General features: G+C 41.4%; 1 protein-coding gene across 8 annotated transcripts in view; it reads right to left on the bottom strand.

The window, feature by feature from the left end:
- Window positions 1–1197: 1197 nt before the first annotated feature.
- The window catches only part of LOC117348528 (stomatin-like protein 1), a 109252-nt gene continuing 84736 nt past the window's right edge, over window positions 1198–25713 (bottom strand). For 7 of the 8 annotated variants that reach the window (XM_033920758.1, XM_033920764.1, XM_033920761.1 and 4 more), the window contains 4 exons: window positions 23988–24188; window positions 16959–17061; window positions 6308–6523; window positions 1198–1583 (listed from right to left, as the gene is read on the bottom strand). In XM_033920758.1, coding sequence (XP_033776649.1) covers window positions 1342–1583; window positions 6308–6523; window positions 16959–17061; window positions 23988–24188 — 762 coding nt within the window. In that variant the 3' untranslated portion in view covers window positions 1198–1341. The remainder of the gene's footprint in view (window positions 1584–6307; window positions 6524–16958; window positions 17062–23987; window positions 24189–25713) is intronic. The other variant, XM_033920765.1, reaches the window with a different exon arrangement.

Raw genomic sequence — 25713 nt, 5'->3', positions numbered from 1 at the left:
GTTGGCTTTCTGTCTTTGACTAGCCTCACTAAAATTTCCATGAGTGTCCTTTTATGTAAGGTTAAGGGGATTGAGGGGGGTCCCGGGGTGATGCCCCTTCTGCTCTGTAGGCTGTGTCTTCTTTAGTGACCTGTTACTCAAGTTTGCAGGTGGGAAATGTTACAATTTCTTATTATTCTAACTTGGCCTTTTTTGGCATTCGTTGATTATGTATTTGGTTATCATTAGCAGCATTGACTTGTAGCAGGGAATCCCCGCACCCCCTCTCTTTTTTCTTGTGTTTCCTGTGTTTCCTATCTATCTATCTATCTATATACATACATACATACATACATACATACAGTGGAACCTTGGTTTATGAGCATAATTCGTTCCAGAAGCATGCTCATAAACCAAAATACTCGTATATCAAAGCGAGTTTCCCCAAAGGAAATAATGGAAACTTGCTTGATACATTCCCACCCTTACCTCCCCCCCCCCCCGAGGCCAGCGGCGCTGCTCCCCCCTGGCTCGCAAAGGCCTCCCCCCCCCCACAAACCGGCATACCCCGCCCGAACAACTTGAAACTTACACAGGACGAGCCGGTGCCGCTTGAAGAACTTCCTGCCTCTGCCGGGCCTTGAGCATGCATCAGCGCATGCTCAAGGCTTTCTAATTCTCCCTCTTGCTGAGATTCTCGAAAATCTCCAAAGCACTACCATTAGAAGCCAATTCTCCATGCAGCAAACGACTCAGCAATTCAGGCACAAACCGTCCCATAATAACGCGATGTCCAATAATTAGATGTAATAAAAGCACCTTAAACGACTAGTTTCCGGCACCCCTCTCCTACAGACCATGTGTACATGTGCTGTATTTCGTATTAAAGTTTTTGGGTTGTGGAACGAATCATCCAAGTTTCCATTACTTCCTATGGGGAAACTCGCTTTGATATACGAGCGCTTTGGATTACGAGCATGCTTCTGGAATGAATTACGCTCGCAAACCTAGGTACCACTATATAATAAAAACTGGGTAACAAAAACCACTTAATTTTATGTACAAGGACAAATTTATAGACATACTTACAGAAAACAAGAGGAGAGAGGGTAGAACTACAAAATTTTTAGAGAAAGGCAACATTGAAGGGTAACAAAGTAGGATGGGGAAGAAAGGAAGGAGAATGCTTAAATAAATAAGTAAAAACAGAATCTGCAGTAATGCTATCAGTGAAAAAGATTTTAATTTTCGAAAGCATCTTTGTAAACAAAAGTTTCAATGTTTTGTAGGCTGTAGCTCCAATGAATGTTAATGGATCTTTCTCTGTGATGTAATTACGTAAACCAAATTGAGCTCCTATTTCTAGAAGATGTTTCGATATATATAACTAAGAATTAGATTAGGAAAATGTACAAAAAATAATCTAAAGACTTGATACAGCTTTACAGCATCTGAAATGTCACCAGATATATGGATTTTTTCTGTTAGAAAGGCAGTGTACAAACTGAGGTCTCCGGTTAGCATTCGCCGAAGGCTATCTTCAGATAACTCCAAGATGACATCAGGTGTAGAATTTGGACATCCCTCACCGGCGTTTCCGTTTCCTGCAACAGACATATAAATACACATAAGTGGTAATTCTATGAAAGGGTGCCCATTCTATAAAGGAAAGTATCTTATATTACATTACATTAGTGACTTTTATTCTGCCATAACCTTGCAGTTCAAGGCGGATTACATAAGAGGTTATCTAGACATTTCCAACATTTCCAGGAGTGTTACAAGTAGAGCAGGTTACTTCGGGAGATCTAGACAAGCTAGATAATTTGGATAGAAGGTTGTAGGATCTGGGGAAGACTGAAATGCTTCCTGCAGTGTTAGTTTGTCTTGATAGATTTCTTGAATAGCAGGGTTTTTATTTCTCTTCCGTAGTCTGGTTTCGTGATCAGTAGATTGGAGAGTTGGTGGTCTAGTTTTGCTATTCTAGAAAGGAAAATAGGTGCCTAACATGTCAAATTATTATAGGTGTGCCAAATTACACCAGCCACAAAGTTGTCGTAAATGTTCATGCCTAGATCAACAAAAATTACATGTAAATTGTAGCATTTCTGTAATTTACATGTGTAATTATGTTCCCTGACAACCATTCACCCAAACTCTGCCCATGTGTACACCCAACTTCAAAGTATACACTGCCACATTTAGGTCCATGTGTACGTCCCTCACAAATGTGCATCCACAAGTGGCAACTGAGGCGCCATTTGTGGCACCTAACTAGATTTTCCCTTATAAGTGGGTAACTCAACAGGTTGTCAAAAGCTAGGCATAGAGATAGATGATGCATGCTAAATGTGAATTCTATAATGGAAATCATGCACGATTACCTTTATAGAATACTAGTATAAAGTCCACAGTCATGCGCTTAACTTTACGCATGAGCACCTCTGCTAGGTCACTGATGGTTTAAATGTTCACGCCAAAAGTATATATGAACATATGAGTTGCCATACTGGGACAGACCAAAGGTCCATCAAGCCCAGTATCCTGTTTCCAACAGTGGCAAACCAAGGTCACAAGTACCTGGCAAGATCCTAAAAGTAAAACAGATTTTATGCTGCTTATCCTAGGAATAAATTATGGATTTTTCTTTTAGGAAATGGATCATCTCTTTTTTAAATCCTGCTAAGGTAACTGCTTTCACCATATTCTCTGACAATGAATTCTAGAGTTTAATTACACATGGAATGAAGAAACATTTTCTCAGGTTTGTTTGAAATCTATTACTTAGTAGCTTCATTGCATGCCCCCTAGTCCTAGTATTTTTGGAAGGAGAAGCATAACTAATATGTAATATTTTATATTGTAATGAAAAAGATATAGTATTGTAGAACAATAGGTTAATATCCCATAATGATGAATATACTGGAAAAATCCACCTCCTTGTTCCTGGACACAGCCCTCCCTCCTTCAGTTTTTTCTTCTCCAAGCAAGTTAAGAAGGTGTCTTCTGTTCTTCTCCTGATTTGACTTTTTTGTTCAGTTTTCAAGGCTTTCCTATGCCCCAGAGGTCCCTGGTTTTCTGGGACAGCTCTGCCTGGGAGAAGTGGCAAACTCTGAAGCAGAGGTTTGCAGCTGGGAGGGCAGCCCTTCAGATACGGAACCTACCTAGCTGGCCTGCACTAGCATTGTAGTCATTTCAGGGTTTGGTCCCTTGTGAGCTAGCTCACTCCTGTTTGTCAGGTGCTTGAGCGCAGGCTGAGTGGTCCCACATCTGTCCCCAGTGATTCACAGCTGCTCTTCTGTCATGCATATGAACGAAGGTGAGGCCTCTCTGGAGTATTGGTATCCCAGTGAATAAAAAGACTGGGATGAGGCACTGGAATCAGCCGAGTCCTCAGATTCTGCTATCAATGTCCTCGATCGAGGGGTTGGAGGCCTCGAAGAGCTGGAAGGCCTAGATGAGGAAGGCTTCTCTCTGGAAGAGGACCTGCGCCTCGATGAGGGCCTTGACCAGTGACGAGAGTGCTGCCTGGAAGCAGGTCTCGTGCAAGGTCAAGGAGACTTCGCCCTATGCCTCAAGATGGACAATGCCTTATGTGAGGGTATAGTGCTGGAAGCTGTAGATCGAAACCCCATAGACTCAGTGGTTTGGATCAAGGAATCTCGAGGCACTCCCAAAGACTCAGCTCCTTTTATGGAGTGTGAGGTTTCCAGTCGAGACACTCACAAAGACTCGACTCCTTGCAGAGAGTGTGAAGATTCCAGTCGAGACACTCGCTAAGACTCAACTCCTTGCATAGTGTGTTTAGATTCAGCTCGAGGCGCAGGCAAGGACTCAATCTCTTGTGAGACTGCTGAGTGCCTAGGCTAGACTGCAGGAAGCAGGACTATATCTGTTCAGTAACTGAACAAATTCCCGCTCTAAAATGGTCTGGATTGTAGCCTGCAATTGTGGATCCGAGTCTGAAACTGGACCACTTGCTGAGGCTAAAGGCTCCAAGGTGGCAGAGGAAGCATGCTTCAATTTGGAGGAATGATGCTTAAGTAGCTTGAGGACCACCGCTGGAACCGTTTGTTGAGATATCTGACCTGAGGGAAGCTCAGGAGAAGACTTAGCAGATTTACTCAAGGTTGAGGACATTCCAAACGAGGAAAGTCTGATGAGACGCGAGGTCGAAGTCATGGAGGCAGGAGGACACCCCACAGCAGGCCTGACCGAGTCGGAGGTCGAGGGTGTAATAGGGGTTTCCATACTGAAAATCTTCACTTGAACTCGACGACGTTTAAGTGCTTGAGGTTGAAGGGAATCACAGCGAATGCATGACTCCGGGCAATGGTCAGGCCCCAGGCACTGAAGACACCAGTAGTGTGGGTCAGTGAGGGAGATCGCACGCTGGCACTGGCTACACTTCTTGAAGCCCGTGACCAGCCGGGACATAGAAGGAAAGATAGCTGCTGTAAAGTCGAAGCCCGCAGGCTGAGGGCTTGCGGCAGGTCCTGCCAGTCAGTCGATGAAAAATTAAACTTTTTTTTTTAATAAACAAAAAGAAAAGCACAGCAACATGGTAGTAAGAAAAATAAAACACGAGCCGCGGTGAGAGAAGGCACGAAGCGAACTAAGTTCAGTGTAGAACATCAAAGACTGACTTCTCAGCTCCGTGGAAAACTGAGAAGACGTGCCCTGTGCTGGGCGGGAAGGCACTCGCGCTTGCGCGGTGCGGCAGATTCAAAACTTATGAGTTTCTACAAGCAAGTCTGCTTGCAAGGCTGTCTGCATCCAGGCTCCATGGATGACATCACCCACATGTGAGAATAGGCTGCCTGCTTGTCCTGGGATTATCACATTTCCAGTTTCTCACTCTTGGTATTACCAATGAATGGTTGGCAAAGCCAGTTAACAGAAACATAGAAACATGATGGCAGATAAAGGCCAAATGGCCCATCCAGTCTGCCCAACAGGTGGTCTGAAGAGTCAATTTTCCATACTGCTGAACAGTTTGTCAATACAGTGAAGGTGGTTAACAACACAGCCGAGTGAGGTGTTAACCTGACAACTGACTTTGCCACTGGCATCGCCACAGATGCATTGCAGCATGAGGCCTTGTTGCAAGAAGTTGAACAGCATTGCAAGTTTTATCTTGATTATCTCAAGAAGACATTGAATGCTGGATTGTTTGGAACACCATCGGTAGATGACTACACCAAAGTATACATATTTAGCTATTAGCGAAGTATGTTAAATTTCTGTTATTTTCCACAATAAAGTGCAGATATTGAAGGTTCATTTAATAAAATAAAAAACACAAATCAGATTCATGGGTAAAACTTAAATTCACAGTTTTTCCAACTTTAGGTTTTTCTGAACAACCCTCTTATATATGTTGTGCAACTTTGTGCCGTGTCATATTTTGTGCACAAGTTTATGGTATTAGGAAGATAAGATGCAACTAAGATTATAACCCATCACAATTAGGAAGGGAACAATTTTTAGTAGGTCTCTTCCTGCCTGCAAACAACTGGTTACTTAGGGAAAAATCTTGGAAACTGCCCCCAAAACCTTGGAAATGTCTTTGATTTTCTGTAACTCACACTTCTTTCTTTTTACCACTTACTGTATGTGTTATTTTGGCACCACAAGGACAAACTGGCGTGTTAAGAAAGTTTCTTGAAACAGAGAGAGAAATGAGGAAATTGGCAGAAAGAGGGAAAGAATGATTGAAAAAGGGAAAAGAAACAGAAAGGAACAGTGAGATGGAATGAGTAAACATCTTAACTGTGCAGCAGCAACCATAGTGGCTTTTTTTGAACAAGTCACTAATGCTATAGGGTCATGAAATGGTTAACTGTTTTTTGAAATACTGCTCTGGCCTACATAGCTGGAAACAGTGTACAATCTACTGACATCATCTGCCTGAAATGTATGTCCCTGCCTTACCACATTGTAAACTAAATAGATAAGTTTGAGCCATGATGTACCCTGCCCTCCTGAACATGTAACATTTAGAACTGCAAGACTTAGATAAGCAGATAAATGAACTAGCTTCCTAAAGGACTATAAGTCGTATCCCTGAACCTATCACAAGTGCTGGCTTAGGACCAATAATAATTGTAGAAAGTTATAGAAGTAACAAATGAAAATTGTAGTTTTTGCATATATTAGTTTGCATATGCTTAGTGAAAAGGGCATAAAAGTCCATGCATTTCCTGTTTCTAACACTCTTGTAAGCAGGCTGTTCACTGCACAAGGGTCCGGCATGCTGTAAATAAAACTCTTGTACCTTCTTCATGCCTCTGTCTTTGTGTGTCCAAGTGACCTTTCAGTGCCATACCTTTCGTGAGATCCAAAAAGTACTTTTTGCTTGGTTTTCCGGGGCTTGTGATTTCAAATTGGAAGCATAATCCTACTGTGTAGACAAGGTCTTCCATAACACTTTCTATAGATATAAAATGGTCGGTTTTTTTGTGCTCTGAAACCCCAGGAGATGACACGGGAGACGGCAATGTAGGAGGAGAGTCTTCTTCATTTTCAAATGCTATTCTTGAGCCTGTAATGCAACAACAAATAAACAACAGCTTGATAACTAACGACAAAAGCTCAAGGTATGAGAAAGCTGGTAGCCCAGCAACATTACTATCTGTTACTAGTAGTTAGGTAAACATATATCGGGAGACACATATAAAATGAGATCTTTACTTCAAACAACAAAAATCTAATCTAATCTTTGGTTTTATATACCGGATCATTCCCTGGAGGGACTCGAACAAACCGGTTAACAGAAGTTTACTAAAAAAAAAAAAACATTTGGGGTGAGTAGTTAGACAGCAGCATCTCTCTATTAACTCTATTTAATTAGCCCTCCTTGAAATCTTACCAATACAAAAAGTTTCTAGATAGAATGTTATCATTACAGGCAGCTAGGCTGAACACATGGCTTGGAAAGCCCATACTTGAGGCCACTACATACGCAGACTTTAAAAAATCCCTGAAAACTCGACTGTTTAACAAATTCTAAATTCCCATACCCAACTCTTCTTCGCCATGACCCTTCCACCTCACCCCCTAATTCCAAGGCCCGAAACTAATTATACTTTCCATCTTGAATCTCATGTACTGACATAATGTATCTTTATTGTAACCCACCTGTATCCCATACACTGACAAAATGCACCTTGATAGTAAACCACTTGTATTGTAACCCACTTGTATCCCATGTACTGACTAAATGTATCTTTACTGTAACCCACTTGCAACCCATGTACTGACAAAATATATCTTTACTGTAACCCACTTGTATCCCATGTACTGACTAAACGTATCTTTATTGTAAACCGTTTCTATCCCAAGTACTGTCAAATGTATCTTTATTGTAAACCGCTTCGAACTTCACGGTATAGTGGTATATAAGAAATAAATTATTATTATTTTAATTGTCATCCAGAAATTTGTTATACAAATATGTCTTCAGAGTTTTCTAAAGCATATCAAAGAGGACAAAGATCTGATTTCTGAAGGGAGATCATTCCAGATTTTCACCATCATAAATGCCAAGGAGTGAGAAAGTTTACTTAAAGCTTGAATCTCTCTACTAGAATTAATCTGCAAAAGATCTGAAAAGGCAAAATATATAACATCACAGCACAGCACTCCTTGCCTGCCCCCCCATTGTACGAGGTATGTTCCAAAAAAACATATAACCAGTCACTTATCTTGCTAATTTGGCAGGCAACTGATCAGTAAACATTGTCGCTATGGAAATCCAAGCAATTCCTCGCCAGCGGTTGTGATTCCTCAAAGTGTGAGTTTAAAAGACATGAGTGAAATGCGTGAAAAGCCAAAAACAAAGTTCCATATTCAAATAAGCCAAATCATCTCCTTCCTCAACAAGAAATCGTATTTCACTATTCGCTTTTAGATATAGCTTTCAATCCTTAACCCTACTCCTCTGCCCTCCAGCCCAGCCCGCTGATTAACCGTTCCCCTTAACTGTATCCATGACATCCTGTTTGTCTGTCTTGCCTGTTTAGATTGTAAGCTCTTTCGAGCAGGGACTGTTTTCTTATTCTTTGTGACTCTGTGCAGTGCTGCGTTCGTCTGGTAGCGCTATAGAAATAGTAGTAATTATCTTGTCTGAGTTGCAGGGGTTGCCGTCTGTAGTGCAGTGGAGTCTAGACTCTAGGTGAGACCATATTTTGTCTACTTTGTCAGCAAAGTAGTCTGAGAACATTTCGCTGTCAAATTCAGTGTTAAAGCATTGGTTATCTCCTTGCAACATTGTATCTTTATTGTTAGTTTAAAAAGGTTTTTCGATCTATTGGGGGGTCTTAATAGTTGTTGGGCGTAGTAGTTCTTGTTAACCTCTATGGCGGATTTTTTTTATATTCTTCATGCAACTCCTTCCATTTGGACCTGTCACTATTAAGCCTGGATTTGTATCATTTCCTTTCCACTTTCTTTAGTTCTATTTTCTTAGCTCTTAAGTCGATAAACCAGGGGGAGGAGAATTAGTTAAATAGATTGTGAGCCCACCAGGACAGATAGGGAAAAAGACTCGAGTACCTGATTGTAAAACCGCTTAGATAACCTTGATAGGCGGTATATAAAAACCTAATAAACTTAAACTTATTTGATCTCTTTGACTGGCGCTAGCCCTTCATATAGGGTTTTTACCTCAGCGTGCCAGTCCATGGCAGCCTCATCAACAGATTCAGAATTGGGTTTTGATGTTACCACTAGGTTAGAAAGGCCTGTGAAGAGATCCTCTAAGTTGATAACATTATTGTTGTATATCTTCTTATGTTGGGGTTGCTTCCTGGTTCATGGTTGATTGGTTGCGTAGGTGTGGTTGAATGAGATCAAATAATGATTAGACCAGGGTACTGGTTTGGTGGTGCATCCAGGAGTTCCTGTGGTGAGCGGAATATATTTTTGAGTAAAGATTAGGTCTAGAATGTGGCTCACAGAGTGATTGGCAAGGGGACCATTTGCTGGAAGTCTAGGTCTGATAGTGAAGTAATGAAGTCTGCTGGGGATCCGGTCTTGTTCGGGTAGCTTATGCAGTTAAAGTTTCCAAGTATGATGACCTGGTTGCATGCGATGACCAGTTTGCTAAGGACGGATAGCAGGTCATCTAAGATAGCCATTTGAGAGTGTATTGCTTTGTATATCAAGGCGAAGGTTAGATCTCTGTTGTGGCCCACCAAGATCAGGCACTCTAGAGCAGTGTTCTTCAACCACCGTTCCATGGACTGGTGCCGGTCCGCAGAAATTTTCTGCCGGTCCATGGTGCGATCAACGCAGCGTTTTCGGCCTGGCTCCCTGAGTGCTGCAGTGCACAAAGCCGTGAGGAAAGGCTCCTACGCGCGTCCTGTGACTAAACCGGAAGCCTTCTCTCTGGCGTTGCAACGTCAGAGGGAAGGCTTCCAGATGAGGCGCGGGACACACGTGAGGAGCCACTGCCCACAGCTTTGTGCAATGCAGCACTCAGGGAGCTGGCCCGAAGATGCTGCGTTGATCGCACCGTGGACTGGCCTGAAGATAACACCGGGGGAAGGGGGGGGACAGGCCAGAAGGCAAGGCACAGAAAGGAGGGAAAAAGACAACAACGGTAGGGGGAATGCTTTATTTTTTTATTTAGTGATTGATTTACATCTGCTGTCTGTTCAGGAAGAAATGCATTTGTTTCTTTTCCTCTGGTAGGAATGAATGTTGAAAACATACAGTGTGCTTTGTGTATTTTAATTTTGTGGTTAACCATTATGTGTTGTTAATACGATTATATTGTGTGTGTGTATATATATGAAAAATGAATGGAAAAATGGTGTTACAATTAGTACTATTATGGAGTTGGGGTCTGGGGCAGAGATTGGGTGGAAATGGGCACGACTTAGCCCAATGTTCTTCAACTGCTGGTCCGTGGACCGGTGCCAGTCCACAAAATAATTATTTTATTTCCGCTGGTCCATAGATGTCAAAAGGTTGAAGAACACTGCTCTAGTGTGTCTAGTGTGATGGTGTCTAACAGTCTTAGGTTGAGAGTGGACTTAATGATGGCAGCTACCTCTAGTGTGAGTGCATGAGCAAGCTATTGTTTGATACCCTGGTTGACAAAGCATACCCAAGGTAGCTCTGTCAGTCTTTAAGCCAGGTTTCGGTAATTAAAAAGATGTCCCAGTTATTGTCTGTGAGGAGATCATAGCATAGTGTCTTTGTTGTTTACAGACCTTGCATTTACTAGTGCAATTTTGAGGTTATTGGGTGTGGATGAGGGGGGAGTGTATGTATGTGTGTGTGTGTGGGGGGGGGGGGGAGGTGATGGGGATAGTGTAGCCGGGTCTGCGTGGTAAGGATTTGCTGTGGGGCAGTGGACACAGGTCATATCTACTCTGGTTTGTGATAACTGGGATGGAGGAATGCATGCTGACGAGGTGAGTAAAATAGGAAAGCAGAGATTGTGGCATGGAATTTCTGTGGTGGTTAGGTGGTTATAGAGCCTTGGTAAGATTTGGTTGGGTAACAGGTGGAGTATGTTGAGGGTGATTGGTAGGTGGGTGTATATATGTAATGTGAGCCTAGGGGTGGGTGGGCCTAGGTTGAGTTCAGTGGGGATGTGGAGACCTATCTCAAAAGGACTCCTAGAATTAACATGTGCTTTGTTAAGGGTAGTTTTATAGAAGCAAAATGTCCCTTTTAGAAGCAGAGTTAGGAAAGGTTTGTAGAGCTGCTTCCAGTTTGAGGTCCAGAGAGGAAGGTGGGTTAAATGATTGGCTTTAAAGCTTAATGCAGTCTATTTTTAAGAAGAGGGGACAGACAGAAAGCAATCCTGGTCAATGTTTCCTCTAAGCCAGGGAAGCCATGATGTGATCTAAGTAGCAGTTGGGTTGGGCTGGGCCGACATATGGTGAGCGGGAAGGAGGGGCGCAAAGGCAAGCAATTTTTGAAAAGTATGTCAAATTATATTTTAAAAATTGAGACGTTAAATTATTTCCATTGAACTAAAAATATATATTTTTAAAACTGTATATAAATGAGTCACACTGCACAGAATGGTTTTTGACATCAGAAAAAGAGAAAGCAATGCATGTGTCCCCCCCTGTACCATCCTGCCTCTGCCCCCTCTCTCCTCCCTGCTTCCATAAAGCGAGAGTTGTCGAAAAAGGGTGAAGGAGAGCTGACAAATATGTTCTTACACCAATAACGCTTCTTGATATTCATTCCTACCAGAACATCCTATCCCCTCATTCCAGAGCTTCCTTTCAAATGAAAGAGACTTGACTCATGCGCATTTATGCCACATAGATATTTAAACGTCTCTATCATATCTCCTGCCTTTCCTCTAAAGCAGGGGTGTCAAACCTGCGGCCTGAGGGCCAAATGCGGCCCCTCAAAGTATTTTTTGCGGCCCCGGTCGAGAGTGATGCAGTGTTTTCCTCTGCTGCCCCAGGTGTTTACCGTCTTGCCGGCTCCCTCCTCTGTCTTGCTGCAGCGTTTGCGCGTTTGTTTTGCCCTAGAAACATTTTTTTTGGCCAATGTGGCCCAGGGAAGCCATAAGGTTGGACACCCCTGCTCTAAAGTATACAAATTGAGATCTTTAAGTCTGTCCCCACACATCTTATGACGAAGACCACGCAACATTTTAGTAGCCTTCCTCTGGACCGACTCCATCCTTTTTATATCTTTTTAAAGGTGCGGCCTCCAGAATTGTACACAATATTTTAAATGAGGTCTCACCAGAGTCTTATATAGGGGCATCAATACCTCCTTTTTCCTACTGGCCATATCTCTCCCTATGCACCCTAGCATTCTTCTAGCTTTCACCGTCACCTTTTCAACCTGTTTGGCCACCTTAAGATCATCACATACAATCGCACCCAAATTCCACTCTTCTGTCATGCACATAAGTTCTTCGCCCCCTAAACTGTACCGCTTCCTCTGGTTTTTGCAGCCCAAATACATGACCTTGCATTTCTTAGCATTAAATTTTAGTTGTCAAATTTCAGACCATTCTTCAAGCTTCACCAGGTCTTTCTTCATGTTATTCCATCCTGGGTGTCTACTCTACCATCCTGGGTGTCTACTCTATTACAGATTTTGGTATCATCCGCAAAGAGGCAAATCTTATCTGACAGCCCTGCAGCAATATCATTTATAAAAATGTTAAAAAGAACAGGCTCAAGAACAGAACCTTGAGGCACACCACTAGTAACATCCCTTTCCTCAGAGAAATATCCATTGATCACTACCCTCTGTCACCTTCCACTCAACTAGTTCTTGACCCATCCCGTCACTTTAGGACCCATCCCGAGGGCACTCAGTTTATTTATTAGATGTCTGTGTGGAACACTGTCAAAGGCTTTGCTAAAATCTAAATACACCACATCTAGTGCACTCCCTCTATCCAATTTCTGGTCGCCCAGTCAAAGAAATGTATCAGATTTGTCTGACAATACCGACCTCTAGTGAATCCATGTTGCCTCCGGTCCTGTAATCTACAGGATTTCAGAAACTTCAGCATTCTCTGTCTTAAAAGCATTTCCATTAATTTGCTCACCACAGAAACCAGATTAACTAGCCTGTAATTCCCTACTTCTTCCTTATTTCCACTTTTGTAGAGGGACCACATCTGCCCTTCTCCAGTCACATCCGCCCTTTTCCAGTATCAAACACTTTAGATCGTGGCCTTTAGATCGTGGCAGGAAAACACAGACCCTTCAGCTGCAATAATAATGACACTCGGCTCTTTGCTTTCAGTGTCTTGCAGGATGTCCCCATGCAGTCTCTGGAGCATGGCAACGGATAGAGCATGAATATACAAAATCACTTCCTTATACACATTAGTACTGCAGTCCTGCAGAGTTCTTTATGCCATGCCTCAGAGGGGGGTATCAAACCAGAAAAAACAGACGAGGCAGGACTCAAAACAGAAACAGGCCCTGGACAAGATCCCAACAACAACAACTACGATACCAACAGTAACTGTCAATTTATCACATCAAAATTTAGTACCCTCAGATATTGAGTTATTAAATCATGGTTTATCATTTGTACCCACTGTACTAAACAATGAATTCCAATTCAATATCGATTTTGAGAAGTTTTGTAGACTTCTGGAGGTTAAATTATTTTTTGCATCTAAATCTGATTGTGGTGATAAAACCATCATAGCACCTAAATCTACCTGGAAACCAACCGGACCTTTGGATCCGAAATTGAGTGTCTTTAAAGACCTAGTATATCAGGATTCTCACAAATTATTTCAGAATCCCAAGTTTTACAAATTCAAATCCAATCTGTCAGGTGACCAACATAAATCACTTGCAAATCTTCAACACAATAAAAATATTATCATCAAACCAGCTGATAAAGGCGGTGCCATTGTAATCCAAGACAAGAAAACATATACAACCAAAGCCTTGGACCATCTACATGATACCAATGCTTACATGGAAATTAAACTAGATCCCACCAAGAGGATTCAAAACCGTATAAGGAAGCTCACAGATACAGCGTTAAAAATTGGATATATCACAAATCGTTTTCTTAACACCAAATATCCTGTCATTTCGACCATTTACTTTCTACCAAAGCTTCACAAGGACGTAAATGATCCTCCATTTAGACCCATAACTTCAACACGAGGGTCAGTATTAGAACCTCTGTCGAGATACGTCGATCAATTTATTAAAACAGAAGTTTCAAAATGCAACTCCTACATTAGAGACTCTAAAGATTTTCTTAAAAAACTAGATTCTGTTGATTTCAATGAAGGTCCGTTTCTAATGGCAACTTTGGATGTTGCTTCCTTATATACATCTATTCCACAACAAGATGCCATAGATGTTATCAAAAATGTACTTGAATCTCAACCTAAACCACAACTTGTTCCAACTGAATTCCTGATTTCTCTAGCTTCTTTAGCCATGCGGGAAAACTTTTTTGATTTTGAAGGGACTCTTTTCAAACAAATTCAAGGAGTGGCCATGGGGGCAACCTTTGCCCCTTCAGTGGCCAATTTGTTTATGATAGCATTTGAGAACAATTGGATTACACAATCTCCCTTTGAACATTTGATTTACGTATGGTGGAGGTATATAGATGATGTTTTTCTTCTATGGAAAGGATCCAACATTCAATTGAAAGCATTTGTGTTATGGTTGAATACCTGTAACAGTAACATTCAATTCACTTTTACATTTTCTGAGAAACGGATACACTATCTTGACATTGAAATTACCATTGAACAACAAATGTTTAGCACACGCACATATGAGAAACCTTTAGCTAAAAACACGTTTTTAGAATATTCCAGCTGTCATCCCAAGCACCTGAAGAATAGTCTCCCCTTCTCACAAATGCTCAGGTTGCGACGCAACTGTACATTACAGTCTGAATATAAAATACAAGCTAAATCTCTGAGCAATAAATTGAAAGCACGAGGATATCCTTCGCAGATTATAAAAAATGCGTATAGAAGGGCCAAGTACAATAACAGAGACTTACTCTTAGAGGACTACAAAACAGAAAGTGAGGTTGACACATCTATGACATGTGTTTTAAAACATTCATCAAATAGTTCACAACTAACCAAAATCATTAAGAAACACTGGGGAATTGTACAATCGCTTCCCAGCTTCAATGAAAGGAGATTACGTTTTGCTTACTCTAGGGGAAAGAATTTAAAAGAATTTTTTACCAACTCTGGTGTACAAAAAAAGGACTCGTTGACAATACCTTCTGGTCACTACAAATGTGGCCACTGTATATACTGTGACTTTTCTATTCCATCTAAAGAATTTGTGAATCCTCTTACTCAGATCAGTTACAAAATCAAACATTTCAGTACATGCCAAACAGACCATGTCATTTATGTCATTGTATGTTCCTGTCCGATGATTTATGTGGGCATGACGACAAGACCATTTAAAACACGTCTAGCTGAACACAAATCGAATATAAAACGATTGCAATATAAGGAACCACTTGTACAGCACTGTAAAGATGCCTCCCACTCCTTTAACAATCTCAAGGGACTGGTTATTGATGTCATTAAAAAGAATGACAGGGGAGGTGACAGAGTGACAGCTTTAAAGCGACGTGAAACATACTGGATATTCACGTTACAATCTTTACATCCTACAGGTCTAAACGACAAGATTGACTGGTCACCATACTATTGACAAACTTTGGATCATTTACTGTAATTCTAACAGATCTGTTTATCTTTGATTTTTATATTTGGTGTATATGTGGATCATTTCCGGCATTTTTCGGCCTTTTTTGGCTGAAGATAAAAAATTTTTTTTTTGATTTTCGGACCTCTTTCAGCTGTGTTGACGTCATGACGTATCTGACGTTTTTGACGCGGTACCGGCATGTACCCAGCTGGTTATTTAAATGGCTTAATTTAGTTAGTTACCGACGCCATTTTTGGAGAATTGTACGCTGTGAGCAATTTCATTCTCGTAAGTTTGCTGATACACACAAACACATAGACTTAAATTTAAAAACTAAATGTTCTCACAAATGTCTGAATAATGTTAAAATGCATTTTTCAAGCCTTTATTTTCTGTTACAGGCACTGTCCACGTTTTCCCCTGAAGAAGCCACTCCAGGTGAAACGGTGGCCCCCGTAGGGACTAAAGCAGTGCACAGACTGATTTAAGATAAGTGCTTTAATTTAAAGTATAGGCACTATTTTCACAATTCTCATGATATTTGTGGCTTAAAAAGATGTTACTACATGCATATTAAGAGAAAACCTAAATTTAGTTTAAAGAGTAAATTCCTCTTTGATTTAAATTAAATTGAACTTAAAACTGTACTTACAACTGCCATTTCTGCCAATGATTGAGACTTTGACCACCACAAACATTTAGCACAAGTTGCTGAAATACGTGGTCTCTGAGGCATGGCATAAAGAACTCTGCAGGACTGCAGTACTAATGTGTATAAGGAAGTGATTTTGTATATTCAGCCAATAGCATACACTTCTGTAGATATTGAACGGATAGAGCATCCCTCTTCTTTGGATTATTCAGAATAATCTGCCTGATGCTCTCCTGAAGCTGCCGGACAGTGAGCGGCTCAGAGGCGGTACTGCTCAGGCCATGGAAACGTACTGGACTCGATCTGCAGAGTCGCGTGCAAGGCAGCCACTCTTTCATCCTTTAGGCAACTGGCAGCGTGAGAGAACATGCTGCCTTTGGTGGCCTGGAAGCTTTACCTCTGCTACTGTTTCCCACCTATGGGGGCGGGGGGACAGGAAGCAGTTGCAGAGGGAAAGCTTCCAGGCTGCCAAAGGCAGCATGAAGGATGAAAGAACTGTAGAGATGGATCCCATGAAGGGGGGGGGGGGGGTGGGAAGAATAATAGATAGAACTGCAGAGAGCAGCTGCTTGACCTGATCCAAGATACATCTTGTGGACAGGAGGGAGGTGGAGAAGTGCCAGTTAGCTCCAATTAAAGCCAATTATTAAATGTTAAAGCCATTTAGGGCCTAATTTCCTAATTAATTTGTGCGTATAACAGGCAGTATTTTGTAACATTTGCAGACAATTTCACACATTCACTCCAAAATAAAAATACATTTTAGGCTGTCTTGTATGACAAAAGAGAGGAATAGAAGAATAAAAATATTGGGGTCAATATACAAAGTGATTTGACTGGGCAGGAGAGGCTCCTGGCTGATTAAATTGGTTGCACAGTGCCATTTGCCTTTATTTAGTGAAGTGTAACTAGAAAATGCTTCTGAATACCAGCACCAAGTGTGAAACTCAAAGCCGGCAATTATGTGGGTGGTGCAAGAGTAGAGTCGGCTAAGTGCCGAAATTCAACCCTTCACCGCATAAGTGAACCTACACCAAACATAGCCCCATCCTTTTCCAGTTTAAATTATGTGGTTAAGTGCTGAATATACTGAAGTGCTGAATATACTTAAGTACTGAATATACTGAAGAGGATAAGTGAAAGCTGGCCACACGCACCCGAACATTCAATGAGGTTGCTTTCCTTCAGCACAGGCTGATAGTCGATCTCAACCTGATGTATTTGGAGTCTCCAGGATGTGGTTATTGTCTTCAAATAGATCTGTGAAATGGAGACAGAAAGTAGCAAGAATGAGATTTGTAATAGACAAGTAGAGAGAGCAGAAGGACAAATGCAGCACATCCTGGTCATGTGACCAGGAGATATCAGTAGATATAAATATATTCATAATTGGGGAAGGAACATTACACATCATCCAGAGATAAAATAATCGAGGTTTTATTCCAACACAATTTATTCCAAAACAACATATATTCTGAATGGAAAATTATAACATCAAATCCAATCTGTATACCAGACCTGACATGGACTGTGTTTTGGCTTCAAAGAGCCTGCCTCAGGGTTTGCAATTGGCATCCAGTAGAAGGCACTCTTGTAGTATCAAAGGTGTTTGAAACATTGGATAGTCAATGGAACTTTTCTCTTACCATTTCTGTATGGGGACCATGAGTATGTGAAGCTTGTAAGAGAAAAGTTTAATTGAAGCCGAAACACGGACCGTTTCGGGTCTGGTATACAGATTGGATTTAATGTTATAATTTTCCATTCAGAATATATATTGTTTTATTGTGTTGGAATAAAACCTCGATAATTTTATCTCTGGTTGATGTATAATGTTCCTTCCCTACTTGTTCATTTATTATGAGTTTTTCATGGGGTTGTTTTCCTTGGTTTTTGTCTTGCATAAATATATTCATGATAGTTTCACATGAACAAAAATCTTTTTTATTATGTTTACCTCACACAAAAAACAAAAGGTATAAGCCAAGCCGCTGGGGAAAACCAGGACCTCTCCCTTCTCTGATTCAATCCTGGGCATAAGTCCTTTTCCCTGTCTGAATCCCGACCCTGTGACTGTACTGAGGTGTAAAGCTCAGTGCATTCTGGGAGATGTAGTTTATTTCTCTCCAGTTGGCGAACTCTTGTGCCCCCTGCTGTCCGGCCATACAATAGCTGTAGCAGTGAGGGAGAATCCCTTACTCTTTCACACATAGGAAACTGAGAACCAGCACAACCAGGTTCAAATCCTACTGTTACTTCTCATATTGGACAAGTCACTTAACACCCAGGTATATTTGGCCCACAGCTCTCAGCCGTACTTAACCCACTGACAGCCATGGGCAGAATAAAGTTCAGATATTCAATGCTAGACCATGTCCAGGCACCAGCATTGAACATATGGGGGAAGCTGCTAATCTAGAAGTTATGTGGGTTTCGGGCAACATTAGTCCTGGCACCTGCATAGCTAAGCAAGCACAGATAGGACAGCTTTTCTGTGCTCTATCTGTCCATTTAGTTATGTGGACATTGGCACTGAATATGGTTGGTGCCTGTGTAACAACAGCCTTCTGATCCCCGACTTCACCCACAGTCGGAAAGCCAGGGCTGGTTTTAGACATGCTGGGGCCCAGGGCAGAAATTAAGGAGGGAGCCTGTGTAATAAGGTAAAATAACATAATAATAAGGTAAAATAACATAAAATAACTCTACGTAAAGTCTTGTAAAGTTATGTAAGATAAATTATGTAAGATAAATTATGTAAACTTAATGCAAGTTATGCAAGCACGGTAAGGATAATGTAAAGTAACACAAAGTAACACCACGTAAAGTTATGTAAAGTTATGTACGAAAAGTTATGTAAAGTTAGGTATGCAAAGTTTGTAAAGTTATACAAATAATTGTATTGTCATCGCCTGGAAATGACCAGCCATCTTCTAATGTAATCCGCTTAGAACCGCAAGGCACAAGCGGAATAGAAATCACTAATGTAATGTAATGTAATGTAATGTCCCCTCTCCTTTCTGCACCCTCCCCTCAATATCCCCATCTCCCATTACTACCACGCATAAAACAACTTTAAATGTCTTCTTTATACACAAAACACAGAACAAGGGATCACAAATAGAAAATGAACAGGGAACCCCCAAGAAATTAAACTCGGCAAGTATTACAACACAAGAGAAATAAAATCAGAAATGCACTTCTTTCTGTACTGATACCGAACACACTGGTCTTCCAAAATTTAACCATCGCCCCTGCTGTGGCAGGTGGGAATCCCGAAACCCTGCCAGTTGAAGACCACCTCCTCCAGTGTGGCAGCCAGTAATCTCCAAGCTCTGCAGCTAGCAGCAATGTCTGAGCTGCCACCAGCTGCAGAGCTTGAAGTGTTCTAGCTGCTGAACTAGAAGAAGACCTTCAGCCGGCAGGGCTTTGGGAAGCCCACCAACTTAGGTATTTATATTATGCATTTGGTAGGAGGCATGGGGCATGGTGGGAAGAAAATTTAGTGCTACCCCCACCCATCACATTCCCATCAGCTATCTGGTAAGTCACTGAGCACAATACAAATATATGTGATGCACATATCCCAGAACTAACATATCCAGGTAATACATTTAAAATAAAATACTTTTTTTTCTACCTTTGTTGTCTGCACATTTTATTTTTCCAGCATGTTGGTCCCATTTTGTCTCCTGCTTTTTTGTGTCTTCTGATAATTCCCTTTCCAGTGGTTGCTGTCCATATGTCTTTTCTCCTCTCTCCTGTCTTGTTTCATTCTGTCATTACTCCTGTCTTTGATATACCAATCTTTCTTTTTTTTAGCTCTTCCTGCCCTTTTTTCCCTTTTCTGCCTCTCCGACCACTCAAATTTCACCCTTGTCCTTTTTACTTTTCAGCTACTTACCAACTTTCCTTCTCCCTTTCTCATGCTCTAGTTCTCCCATGTCCCATCTCATGCCTTCTCCAGCCATCTGTCTCCTTCCCCATCCTCATGCTTTGGTATCTCTCTTTCATCTCCCTTTTCTTTTCTTTTCTTGTCTTTCTTCTCAATTTATTTTCTGCCTCTTGTCTAGATTAATATCAAACCATACCTAGCCACACAAGGAAAACCACCCACCATCAGCCGCCCAACTAGCAGAATACTTCAAAAACAAGATCACAACCATCAGGACCACCTTCAAGAAAACAACACCCTAAGTCTCTTTGACGAGATAATAATATACCCTGCAACAGGAGAAGTCATTGCAGCAGGCAGGACTTGGACCGACTTCCCAGCAATACATGGCCTGACCTGAACCAACTCTATAAAAATACTGTCTAGCAGCATGCGACCTGAACAACTGCTCCACATACCTGATAAAAACAGCCTTTCCCAAATTTAGATCTCACCTCATGCATTGGGTATAAACTATGCTCACGGAAGGTCAATTCCCACAGGACCTCGGCAAGATCATAATCACCCCAATTATGAAAGATCAAAAGGTTTAGAGATCTCCCCTCCAACTAGAGACCCATCACCTCAATACCAATATACTTTAAACTAATAGAAGGCCTAGTTGCACAATACCTCACAAACTACCTGGAAGATCACAACCTACTTCACTCCTCACAATCTGGGTTCAGAACCAACCACAGCACGGAGACACTACTAGGAACCCTCCTAGACACAGCCCGACAGCACCTAAGCAAAGGCAGAAGGATGTTGATAATTCAGCTTGATCTCTTTGCCGAATTTGACCTGGTAGGCCACACCATACTACTACAAATACTAGAAGCCATAGGGATCTCACACAGGGTACACATCTTGTTCCAAGGATTCCTTAAATCAAGATCATACAGAGTCATGACAAACGATCTTAAATCAGACTCCTGGTCTAATTCCTGTGCCATTCCCCAAGGGTCTCCACTATCTACAACGCTCTTCAACCTCTTTATAGCCTCCCTTGGGTCCAGTCTAGATAATCTAGACATAACATCATTCAGTTATGCAGATGACATCACCATTCTTCTCCCTTTCGATCCACCAGCCCCAACCTCAATGGAAAAACTGAAAAAAACACTAGAAACAGTGGAAAAATGGATGATAGATCACAAACTAAAGTTGAACTCAGATGAAACAAAATTTCCATTGCTAGAAAAGGACAAAACCTCATCCATAACAGAATTAGAAATAAATGCTACCAAATACTCAATACAGCCCGCCCTAAAACTCCTTGGAGTGATGATAGACAGATGCTGCACCATGCAAGTTCAAATCAATAAGACCATCCAGAAAGCCTTTATAGTCATGCGCAACCTGTGAAAAATAATAATTTATTTTCTTATATACTGCCCAACCAGAAGTTCTGGGCGGTTCACAATAAGAGAACTGAGACATATCAGCGAAGACACAAAATACAGCAGAATTCAGTAGAATACAATGCAGTGAAATACAATATGATGCAGTAAAATGTAATATAATGTGAAATCATCGCTTGAATTTATCAAACAAATAGGTTTTTATTGATTTTCTGAACTCAAGGTAAGATTGGGATTGGGCAATTAGAGGACATAACCAAGAGTTCATTTTCCCCGCTTGAAAAGCCAGAGTTTTGTCTAAGAAACTTTTAAAACGACAGGCTTTCAGAGCGGGGTACATAAACATACCCGAGTTTCTTGTGTTCTTATTTGATGAGAATAATTTTAATTGGGTGGATAAGTATAGAAACAGAGTATGACGGCAGAAAAGGGCCGACGGCCCACCAAGTCTGCCCACTCAAGAATCCTCCCTCCCTCGAGAATCCGTCTATTAAGCATTCCACTTGAGCGACTCCACCTGTCTGTCCCATCGTCCCTTGAATTCAAGCATGTTACTGGCCTTGACTACCTGACATGGAAGACCATTCCATTGATCAATTACCCTTTCGGTGAAGAAGTATTTCCTGGTGTCCCCATGAAATCTTCCCCCTCTGAGCTTCAGTGGATGTCCTCTAGTCACCGTGGGACCGGTAAGAAAAAAGTATGATGAAAAAAGTCTGAAGAGTGCTTTGTAACAAATGCAGCCGAATTTAAAAATAACTCTAGTTTCAAAAGGGAGCCAATGAAGTTGCCCGTAAAAAGGGCTTACATGGTCAAACTTTTTTAATCCAAAGATCAGACGAACAATCGCATTTTGAACCAGGTGAAGTCTTAGCAATATTTTCATGGTTGACAGAGAGGAATACAGGCTCATAATCCAATCCCTAGTCCTGGGACTTTTGGACTACTGCAACATCCTCTACCTGCCATGCCCTACAAACTTGATAAAACAATTGCAGACAGTACAAAACACAGCCCTCAGACTGATTTACTCACTAAGCAAATATGACCACATCACCACCGCATACCTAGACTCACACTGGCTACCTACACAAGCACGAATACTATTCAAATTCTACTGTCTATTATTCAAAGTAATACCTAATCAATCGCCTAAACCGGAACAAATCAACCAGACCAAGGAGAATTCAGACCCTATTTATCCACCCCCCAATCAAAGGTACACAGCGCAAGAAGATATATGACAACCTATTAGCAATGCAAGCAGCAAAACTTGATCACCACCTCTCCAATATGCTGACAACAATGACAGACTATCATTTTGAGAATAAATCAAAACCTTGTTATTCAAAATATTTATCAAGAAATCTTAACACATCTCCACGACTATCCCCATTCTTGTAAATTTCCCAGCAAAGTCTCAACCATGTAAACAGCACCCTAATTTTCCTGGAAATGTCCAGTTATCTTCTTTTGTAATCTGCCCAGAACTGCAAGGTATTGGTAGAATAAAAGTCTGTAATGTAATGTAGATTAAATTCTTTCTTACTATTCAGTCCTCAATTTCCCTCTTTTATCTGTGTCTACCTACAGCTTGCCACCTCTTTCCTTCACTCCTCTATCCTAGCTCTATCCTCTTCCCCCAATCCATCATGTCCTCTTTTTTTTTTTTTTCTTTAACCGCTTCTTCCATCCAGGATGTGCCCTCTTTCCCCTCCCTACTTCCTTCCAGTGTCTGATCCCCTCCGTCTCCTCACCACTTCCATCCAGTGTCTGCCCCCTCTTTCTCCTCACCATTTCCATCCAGCATCTGCTCCCGTCTCCACTTCCATTCAGCGTCTGATCCCCCCTCTCTCCTCCTTACTTCCTTCCAGCTTCTGCTCCCCTCTCTCACTATCCCCCCCTTCCATCCAGCATCTGTCCTCCACTTTCTCCACACAATATGGGCATTAAGGCATTTGTAATAATGTAAGCGCTGGGCAATTATTTGTTTGTGGTTTTTTAATATGTATTTTTTTATGTTTAAATTGTGAGCTGCCTTGGGAAAGGCGGGTTATAAATAAAACAAAACAAAGAAAAACAAAAAAAAAAAAACCAATAAACTTAAAGCACCACTCAACCTATTCCCCTTATCGGGCCATCTCTCTCCCTTCCCCTTATCTTTTTGGGTGCTTTCCAAAATCAAAGTTTTCTTTCTCAGAGGGGCCCGGACATGAAAGCCATTCTCACAAGTTGTATGTGGCTGCCCCAAAGCTTCTCCTTTGATGCAACTTCCTGTTTCTGCCAGGGTGGATTGCATCAGAGGAGAAGCTTTGGGGCAGCCATGTGCAACTAGTGAGGATGGCTGCTATCTGGGCCCCTCTGGGAGGGGAAACTTTGATTTTGAAATGTGCTGCAAAGGTGAGGGGAAAGAAGAGAGACGGTCTGACAAGGGGAAGAGATGTCCAGACTGTGGGGCCCCCTGGAGCTATGGGGCCCAGGGCAGCTGCCCTATTTGCCCTTCCCTAATGCCAGCCCTGGTCAGAGCTGATATCAAGTAGAAATGACTGGTTAACTGCTAATGAATATTAGAGACTGAGTCACTGGGCAAGTTTTAACTGGGCAGAAGTCTTTCCTACCTGGTTAAATTACTTTGAATCAGCCCCCTCAGAGCACTAAAACTTTACAAATAATATATTTTCACCTGTGCTGTGAATGACTTAAAATGTCTGGTATCCCTACTTTAAGGGGTCCTGAATAAAAGCATTTTGGTCTCACTATTACTGGAGTATTAAGCAGGACATAAAGCACATCGGAATGGAGAAAGAAAAGTAGCAAAATACAGAGTTATGTAAAAAAAAAAATAAAAAAAAGGACGGGATTAATAAAGAGAGAGAGAGGAGTCCTACCAGCAGGTCATCTTCAATATTTTCATGCTGCCTATGAAGTTCATCTGCATTTTTTACTTTTATAAGTTTTACAACCCCGCTCAGGACCCTGGATTCCAGGTATTTTGCAAAGTTCATGGTTTTGGCGCACCAAACTGGATTTTCAATTTCATATTTGATGTTAATATGACATAGCATATGTATGCCATCCTTGGTTGTTACCTGTAGAAAGTAACAAGCAGAGAGATCATCTGACTTGAATCCTTCCTGAGTACCGCAGCAGAGTCTAACATTATTCCTCCATGAGTACTGCATGGTGCACTACACTTCTGGAAGTGCCAAGGCCATCTGTAAAGCTTCTGGAATAACTGCAGCTCAAGAATCAACCCTGAATAAAAGCTCCACCCAGACCAGGTCCTATCATCCTTGGCTCATTCAATTAAATGTTAGTGCCTTAATGTCCATCATCACCACCAAACAAACCTCAGTTCCCACTAGAATATTAATAGCTTCTAGCCTATCAGGAGAGGATGCTCTAACACTCGAACAGAAAATTTTGGTAAAATTAGTTTTAATATGAGTTATACAAAGTGGGTGTGACCCAGGATTGATGAAGCTGTTCTGTGGGAGAAATGGGGGTCAATGCTAGAGTCTATTGATATGGCTGACCCTGAGGTTGTTCTTCGGGAATGGCAAATGTCATTACATAACGCACTTAATGAGGTTGCACCCAGGCAGAAAAAAATAGTGCAAAGAATGTATTAGAGAAAGCAGTGGTTGACTAAGCATTTGTTAATGTGTCATAAGCATTTGAGAAAGCTGGAACTTGTGTGGCGAAAGAGTAAGATGGAGAGTGATAAAGTGAGATACTTGGAGCTTTGGAGTGTTTACAAAACTAGAGTTCAGGAAACTAGAACTGAGTTTTACTGATGTAAGATTCTGGAAGTGAAGAACCATGCTCAAGAATTATACCAGCTAGTACGGAAGTGGTGCAGTAATGAGACTGTTGAGAACCCTTCATGTCCTTTTTCCGCTGACTAACTTAATATCTTTTTTGCTTCAAAGGTTGCTTCGGTTGTCCAATGCATTCCGCCAAGAAGTGTAGATGTTACTGTTATTGCTGAAAAGACTGATAAATGGGAGCCTTTTGTGACGGTTGAGGAATATGAGGTGGCTATTGCCTTGAACTCTTGTAAACCAACAGCGCCATCAGTGGATATTTGCCCCTTGGCAACCTTGAAGCAATTGGAGGAGACAAATAGTCCTGAGAATCACGGATCTGATGAATCTTAGTTTACAAGGAGAGGACTGTCCCAGATACATTGAAGATCATGACAGTCAAGTCTGTTATTAAGGATAAAAAGTTGGGCGTCCGAGAAATTAGTAACTTCCGACCCATATCCTCTTTGCCAGTATTGGCAAAAATTCTTGAAAACCTGGTTTATAGACAACTAGACCAGTTTATTCAACACCAGTGCATTTTAGACATTCATCAACATGCCTTCTGCCATCATCACAGCGCTGAGACCTTATTGGTTTCAATGTTGGATGAGTTGCGAAGGGGATTGGATAATGTTGGTCAATATCTGGCCATTTTTCTTGGCATTTTGGCATCTTGGCATTTCTTGGCATCTTGGCATTTTGGCATACTTGACACGTTGGACCATCAGATACTAGTAAGTCAATTAGAAGCTTGTGGTATTATAGGAATGGTCCTCGCATGGTTCCAGTCATTTTTGTTGAACAG

This window comes from Geotrypetes seraphini, chromosome 14, assembly GCF_902459505.1.
Source record: "Geotrypetes seraphini chromosome 14, aGeoSer1.1, whole genome shotgun sequence".
In the NCBI taxonomy this organism is placed as follows: domain Eukaryota; kingdom Metazoa; phylum Chordata; class Amphibia; order Gymnophiona; family Dermophiidae; genus Geotrypetes; species Geotrypetes seraphini.
The sequence above is the reverse complement of the archived record's forward strand: the minus strand, read 5'-3'. Positions and strand labels throughout refer to the sequence as shown.